The sequence below is a fragment of the Chinchilla lanigera genome, unplaced genomic scaffold (assembly GCF_000276665.1).
Source record: "Chinchilla lanigera isolate Chin_1 unplaced genomic scaffold, ChiLan1.0 scaffold00086, whole genome shotgun sequence".
Lineage (NCBI taxonomy): Eukaryota > Metazoa > Chordata > Mammalia > Rodentia > Chinchillidae > Chinchilla > Chinchilla lanigera.
Window position 1 is genome coordinate 5,294,788 of NW_004955487.1, and position 8,090 is coordinate 5,302,877.

The 8,090-nt window shown below is 48.5% G+C and overlaps 1 protein-coding gene across 1 annotated transcript in view; it reads right to left on the reverse strand.

Annotated features, from left to right (window-relative positions):
- Nucleotides 1-5,596: 5,596 nt before the first annotated feature.
- LOC102025471 overlaps nucleotides 5,597-8,090 on the reverse strand; it is a 22,239-nt gene continuing 19,745 nt past the window's right edge. Inside the window, exon 4 of the mRNA XM_013504336.1 lies at nucleotides 5,597-6,045. Coding sequence (XP_013359790.1) covers nucleotides 5,686-6,045 — 360 coding nt within the window. The 3' untranslated portion in view covers nucleotides 5,597-5,685. The remainder of the gene's footprint in view (nucleotides 6,046-8,090) is intronic.

Below are 8,090 nucleotides of genomic sequence, written 5' to 3' on the forward strand. Positions count from 1 at the left end.
CTGTCTTTGATTGTTTGATCAATCTTACATTCTTATGTCTGGTGGACAGAACAACTTTGTTGAAGATAACAGTATGTATTGTAGCAACCACGGTTAATTCCCATCATTTTGTTTTGAGGTTCTGTGTCATTTTTGTTGTTCTTGTGTTGTTTTGATTTTGTCTCCATTGTTGTTTTGTTAGTTTTTTTTTAATTTTTAAAATAAAAAAAAAATCATTTCTGGCCCCTTCTTGCCCTCCCCTTGAAGCACTACAGACCCGGGGATCCATAACTGTTTCTGTACAGGGCCAGATGGTGAATATTTCAGGCTGTGGACCACACCGTCTCTTTGCAAATGACTCAGCTCTGTCGCTGTGGCAGCCAAAGCAGCCAGAGATAGCAGCCATATGTGGACATGGCTGTGTTCCAATAAAACTTTATTAACAAACCCGGGAGCGGTGGGATTGAGGGCGGGTCTCTGCTGCCGCTTGCCCAGCTGGTGCTGCATGGATGCCTGTGGAGCGGCTTAATCTCAGGTGTCTGGTTTCTATGTATAGTTGCTCATGGCTGGCCAGTTGCCCAGCACAGGTGTCTGGTACTTATCGGGAAACCACAGAGACAGCTACGGGGACCACAGAACTGGGACTCGCTCCTCTGGGGAACGCGCAACTCTCTAGGGGGCCCATTTCCGACGAACAACGCCCTGTGTGACCCCAGGGCCGCCCTTCCTTGCTACCCTGCCCTCCCACCTGAACACCGCCCAGCCCTGCCACCTGACCCACGCCTCTCCCTGGCAGTTACCATAGCAACCCCAGCACAGCTCTGAGAGCTGCCGCAGCTGGAGAAGGAAGTCCCTGGAGAAGACCAGCAGGCATTGCCAATCTTTCCAGGCATCACGGGGCCGCAGGAGACCGTGGAAGAACAGTGAAGGCCAACACAGGCTGAGTATCTCTTCCCCGAGATGCTGGGGACCAGAAGTGTTTCTAGGCTCCGCTCGCTTTGGATTTCCATTCGTTTGAACTTTGGAATATTTGCATATTCATAAGGAGACATCACAGAGCTGGGACCCCAAGTCTAAACATGATAGAAATTCATTTACAGCTTGTCTCCAAGCCCGAAGGCAGCTGTATTTTTAGGGCACCCCCATTTTGACCACGGCCCTGCACATGAGGTCAAGTGTCACATTTTCCACTTGTGATGTTGTCTGAGCACATAAAACATTTTGGGTTTGGGAACATTTTAGATTGTCAGGCGAGGGATGCTCACTGTATCATAATTACGGTGAAAGCAGTGTCAAAATTTACTGTGGCTACTTAGGATTTCCCCACCCATGATCTCAGTTCCTTGCCAGCATCTTCTACATCTCCCCCAGCCATTAGACCTCCGCCATGTGGCAAGCAGTCTGAGTCCTTAGAGGCTATGATGAGCCTGGAGGACCCCAGAGGTTCACACAGGACTATGGCAGAGCCAAAGAGAAGAATTACAAATTGCAATTAGTGAAGGAAAGGGACCAGTGTAGCCTACCTGGATGAGATAGTGATTAAACCTACCTAGAAAGTAGGGCAAGGCTGGGCCTCTCAAAGAGGTGAGATTTCAACTGAAAGGCTGCAGGGTTAGAATGAGTCACTTATGCAAGAGCAGGGAAAGTCCCCCCAGGCTGTAAGAACAGCATATGCAAAGGCCCTGAGGCAGGAAAGACTTGTGTCTGTTCCAGGAAAGGAAAAGGGACCTTGTGGCTGAAAAATGAGTGACAAGGTGTGAGGTAATGGAAAGATGCTGGTTGCGTCATGTATTGCTGTGGTCTTGGGAAGTGTATTTGTCAGTTTCTGGGGAAACAGGAACCTTTCTAGGTACCTCAAAAGGAGTTTAGTACCAGAAAGTGGCTGCAAAGAAGTCAGAAGAGTACAGGCATGGTGGCACAGGCCTGCCATCCCAGCTCTCAGGGAGGCTGAGGCAGGAGGACTGCAAGTTTGAGCCCAGCCTGGGCAACTTAGTGACTTAGTGAGGCTCTGTCTCAAACTAAGAAAATAAGAAATGTCAGGGATGTAGCTCAGTGCAAAGGTCCTGCGTTCAATCCCCAGTACCACCACCAAACAAGCAAAGCACCCCAGAAGAACAAAAGGGAAATGGGTTGTGCCATACAAGCGAGCAAATTCCTTTTTTTTTTTTTTTTTTTTTTTTTTTTTTGGTACTAGGAATCAAACTCAGGACCTTGAGTTGCCAGTCAGGCACTTGTGCCGCTGAGCTGTAGCTGGCCCCCAGCAGGCAGGTTGAGGTAGAACTTTTTCTTTAAAAAAATTAAGTGCTTTTCAAAAAATTGTTTCTAGGAGGAAAATATCTGAAACCCTTCCACAAACCAGGTTTAGAAAAAAGTCACAAAATGAATGAAATAATACAAACTTGATGTGTTTTTTTTTTTTTTTTGTACCGGGAATCGAACTCAGGATCTTGCACTCGCCAAGCAGGCACTTGTCTGCGGAGGTATATCCCCAGCCCTGAAATAATAAATAATTGCTAAAATCTCTGAATAAAGATCCCTAGAAATCATTAAGAAAGGGCTAGAACAATAAGCCCAGGCTGTTGTAACCTGTCCCCGTGAAGGAAACGTGGATGACCCCCCGCCAGCACAGGAGAAGTGTGAGTGTCTGGCGCCAAGGAGTTGAGAAGAGGTGCTTGGTCTGCACCAGCTGAACACAGGGACCCTGTCTCACCCCATCCCAGGGTCCAAACCTAATCCTGTCATTACCAGTGATGACAACCCTTGGGTAACCTATAAACTGCAAAGCTGTAAACTGCAAACACCACACTCTGGTCACCCCATTCCCAGCCATTGACCCCTGTGTTACCCCATAACCTCTCCCACTGACCCTCGAACTACTGAAGATTTCCTCTTCTTTCCGAGGCTCCAGCAATTTTCTTCTACCTGGCACCCTGGGCCCACCTGAGTCTGCTGCCTACAGCGATCCTCCTGCCTCAGCCTCCCAAGTGCTGGGATTGCAGGCATGTGCCACCACCCTTGGCTTCCATGTGCTGATATTTTTATGATGGACACCTCAAGACCGCAGTTTAGCCCCTTCCCTGAATTCTAGGCTCCTGTTTCTAACAGTGTTCCCACCTGGATGATAGCTGGGCTGGGAAGAGTGGACTGGTCATGAAATCGCAGAGGTTGATATTAATTGAGCACTCAGTATGTGCCAAGCCCTTTGGTGCAGTGTCTTTACTCCCTGCGGGGCTCAAGAAATCTTTTCTTATACTAAGGGGGAAACTGAGGCCCAAAGAGGGCATGTAAGTTGCCCAAGGGCCCACCGCAGGTCTTCTGCAGGGTTGGTCTCTTTGTTTATCTCATGTGTCTGTTCAGAGACCTTTCTTTTCTTGTTAAGAAATGCAGCAACTGCCAGGAAGATGATGGTTTCAATTACTGCCTTACGCAACAGCTGGTGGCACGGGACCCAAATGTCCTCCAGCCTCTGGGAAAGGGGCGAGAGGCACTGGGGCTTTCTTTCTCAATCCCTTTCCTAAAGCCTGGGCCTTGGCTCATGGCTGCCTGGGGACTCTTCCTTGCTGGAGGGCATCTGGGTCACAGAGCTGTGAGACTCGGATTCGCTTACTTTGAAATCAAAGGAGATCCTAGGCTTCTCTCTGCCCTTCTAGTGTGTACGTGGGGGAGGGGGATTTTCCAAGACGACAGGGCACAGCAAGACAACGGAATCCTGACCCCAGGCAGCCTCCCTGTGCACGGAACCAGCCAGGTACCACGCAGGTTTCAAACTCTGGTGTCACTCTTGGACAGGCCATCACTTTAGACCCTCAGAGTCTCAGCCCCCCTACCCACGCCAGGGCCTGCTGCCCACACCCCAGTGGTCAGGTCTCCCTGAATTCCAGCACCCAGTGGCCTGCAGTGCCTGTGGTTAGTACCACCTAGGGCAAGTTGTCCAGGATCACAGAGTGATAATCACACCCTGACTGAGAATTCAAAGCTAGGCCTGCATATATTCAAATAATATAGTCTTCCTCCTGTCTTTTCTCAAACTGGTCTCAATGTCACAACAATCCCCCTGCCTCAGCCTCCCAACTGCTGGGATTTACAGTTGTGCACCATCACACCTGGCTGTGTTCAGATTAGTCTCGAGTAGGGTCAAAAGATCAGCCACTCATCATCAGTCACCACATTCCCCACTCACCTCGCCCAGGCAGCCCAGGCGGCCCTTGGTTTTGTTTTTCCTTGTATATAAGTCACCGGCCAGGGTGTGAGCACAGGATCTATCAAGGTTGAAGACTGAATCTGCAACTTGACATTGGCCCAAAAGCTTCTGACTCCTAAAATCCTGCCTCTTTATCTTTGTAAGAGCTGATGTAGCTGGAAGACTCTTGGAAACCAGTTTCGGGCAAGAAAATTAGGTTAGAGCTGAACCTCAGTGAGGTGTGTGTCACAGCCAAGCCTGTCATCTGAGGCTTGCACTTTCTTTTTCGGTTTTTCAGTTTTTCTCTGGTACCGGGAACCGAACTCATGACCTTGCACTTGCCAGGCAGGCGCTTTTGCCACTGAGCTAAATCCCCAGCCCTTGCACTTTCTTTTTCATTTTTCATTTGAAATAAGGGTGTTTATGCAAATTTGTCACAAAGGTTTCAAAGTATCGACTTGCCCTGGAGCCAAGCTCTGCTTTCTTAATTAGATAGGGAGAAACCATTAATGCTCATGACCAATGTTCCTCTCCAAATTGTATGTTTTACAAGAGGGGCTCTTGAAAACATATAATTCTGATGTTGGGAAATCATCACATCAATGGAGTTTTTCCGATCATGGGAGAGTTTGCTGGGAACTGGGGGCTGTTCCAGGCCAGGACACTCTGGGGGTCTGACACCAGCTGGACCCTGTCTGGATGTCTCCGAGAAGGAGGCACAGGCATCTGTGGGTCAGATTATCAGCAATGCATTCTAATGGGGGTGGAACACAAAGAAACAAGACGATCAGATTAGGAGACCTGGGTCACACTGCCTCAGTGTGCGGGGCAGCTTGAGGCAAACCTTTATACCGCAGTTCCTCATCTATACCATGAGAGCACTGGGCTCCCTTTTTCTCTTGTTTTTTTTTTTTTTTTTGGTCTTTTTGAGACAGGGTCTCGCTGTGCAGTTCAAGCTGGACTTGAACTCACTTTGTAGCTCAGGTTGGCCTCAAACTCACAGCGATTGTCCTGCCTCATCCTCCTAAGTGCTGGGATTATAGGCGCCACCATACTTGGCTTTTTCTTTCTAGATAGGGTATGGCTATGTAGTCCAGGATGACCTTGAACTCACTATGTAGCCCAGGTTATCCTCGAACTTGCAGCAATCCTCTCACCTCAGCCTCCTGAGTGCTGGAATTATAAGCATGCGCCATATGCCTAGTTTAGATTTCTCAAGTGACTTTGGGCTGCTGAGAAGGCTCCCTTCAGGCTGCCCTTTTCCCATGTGACTTGGGGATAGTTGAGTCCTAAGATTCCACATTTCTGAAATTTTCTGATTGTCACCCAACAGTTGCCAATCTTGTCCTTCCAGAAGTTAGTAGACAATGCCCTTGATTGAGCTTGGCTGTGTCCAGAGCTAGAATACAGACACATTAGGGAGATTTTATCTTCTTCTTTTAGAACTGGTGACATTTTATTCTTTCTATCCACTATTAATGCACTGATCAGTGGGACTGAATGTGGGACACAGAGCAAAGACCAGATCATGCCTGCCTTGCCTTGAGAAGAGCGGGTGCCCCAGCCACCCTGGAGGCAGTCTGCCAGGCACAGCCTCTGTTCCTCCGCACACAGGGTAGGGGGCCCTGAGGCCAGGGCTGGCCAGAGGTTCCAGGCAGGGGACAGGCTAGGGATGTGGCTGTTGGCTTTTTCCAGGCAGTGTCCTCTCCAGCAGCCCTGAGGAGGGGCTTGGACGCATGGGACAAGACGTGCTCCCTCCACAGGCTTTGTGGCCCCCGCCACCAGAAGTTTTGCTTACTGCGAGCTCCCTGTTCACAGCTCCCTTGGGCTTCCTGAGGCTGCTCTGGCTGAGCGATGGCAGCCGTCTCTGTCCACACTCCAGGCTCCTAGGAAGCAAACATGTTTTTGTTTGGACACTAGACCAGAACATTGGCTAATTCATTTCCCATCCCAAGTCTGTACAGCCCCAGGTCTGCAGCCAGAACCAGCTTGCAGGGTGACCTCTGTTCAGGCCACCAGGCTCAGCTCGGTGAGTTTATTCTCAACATTTCACTAAGGGAACTTCTACCCTAAACTCATTCCTTAAGAGTAGGAGAATAAACTGTGTGGTGGTGCACAGAGAGAGACTGAGTTAGGAGGATCAAGAGAGTTTGAGCCTGGAGGCTGAGGATTTAGCTCAGTGGCACAGCGTCTGCCCTGCAAGCATGAGGTTGTGAGTTTGATTCCCGGTACTGGAAAAAAAAAAAAGGAGTTTGAGCCTGGTCTGGGCCACTCAGTGATTAGTGAGAATCTGTCTCAAAAAAGGGCAGGGGTCCTGGGGGTATAGTTCAGCAGCACAGCACCTACCTGGCAAGAGTGAGGTTCTGAGTTCAATTCCCAGTACAAAAAAGAAAAAGATATTTCTAAAAAAGGGCAGGGGTGAACATGGTGGTGCACGTCTGTGATCCCAGCACTGGGGAAGCTGAAGCAGGATGGACACTGTGAGTTCGAGGCCAGCCTGGCTACATGGTGAGTTTTTATTTTTTACTTTTTTTTTCATTTTTTGCTACATGGTGAGTTTAAGGCCAGCCTGAACTATACAGTGAGTCCCTGCCTCAAAAAAAGGGGTAGGGGTGGAGGGGCTGGGGATGTAACTCAGTGCAAAGGCCCTGGGCTCAAGTCCCAGTACCAGGAAAAAAAAAAAAAAAAAGAATAGGGGAATAATTCCATGTGGAAGTTCTGACACACAAGCAGAAAGGGAGATCAAGGAGAGCTCTAAACCTTTGGGTTCAACACAAACAAATATAGACTGAAAACTATCATCACAACACCAAATTTATAAAGCTGAAAATGTAAAACTAAAGAAACGATATGCCATCATTTGAGCCTTGAAGACTTAATCCAAGCCAGCAATAGTATTTAGGCAAAAAAAAAAATAGAGCAAATCTAACCACTGTGAGGTTTTGTTAGTTGGGATGATGGTAAAGCTACTGATTAATTTTAGATGCTGTTTCATAAATTTTGCATATGGAAATTTTTAGAGAAAGTACAAAAAGAGTAGAAAAAGCAGGATATCCATTTCCAAACCAGTAGGGACAATAATGAAATAAGAAAAAGTTGCCTCCAACCACTGCAATATCAAAAGCTAAAGAAGGGCTGGGCATGGTCCTGTCCTCCTGAAATCCCAGCACTTGGGAAGGTGAGGTAGGAGAAACACTATGAGCTCTAGGCCAACCTGAACTACACAGTGAGACCCTGTCTCAAACAAACAAACAAACAAACCCCAAAACCAGTAAAGAAAGGAGAGATTCCTTATTTTTTGGTTTGTTTTCTGTGTTTTGGGGTTTTTTTGAGACAAGCTTCTGCTATGCAGTTTAGGCTGGCCTTGGACTCATAGTAATCCTCCTGCCTCAGCCTCCCTAGTGCTGAGATTACAGGTGTGTGCCACCACACCAGGCTTGGTTTCTGTATTTTAAGAGAAAATCCATTTTCTTGCTTTTTCCAGCTTGGGAGGTCCTGCAATCTGTGGGCCATGGCTGCCCACCTCCTTCAAGGGCAGCAGGGGTCAGCCAGGCCACTGTCATATGGCACTGTGCTGAGCCTGGCATTTCTGTTGTCTGGCATTTCTGCCACCCATTCCCGCTCTTCAGGACCCTGCATTCCCCAGGGGATCCTTATGTAGGGGCAAATGATTAGTAACCTGGACTCACCACATCCTCTGTTCCCTCCTTGCCGTGTGGCAGGACAAGGTCATAGTTGCCAGGGACTGGGGCATGGACATTTGGGCCTTTATTCTACCCACCTCTAGTGAGCTCATAAACACTTACTAAGACAGGAATCTGAGAGGAATAGGAAGGAACCAGGGGAGGTGGAGGGCCCCAAAGTCCAAGGAAATACTCGATCAAAAGTCAGAGCTCAGCCAGGCGTGGTGGCGCACACCTGTAATCCCAGC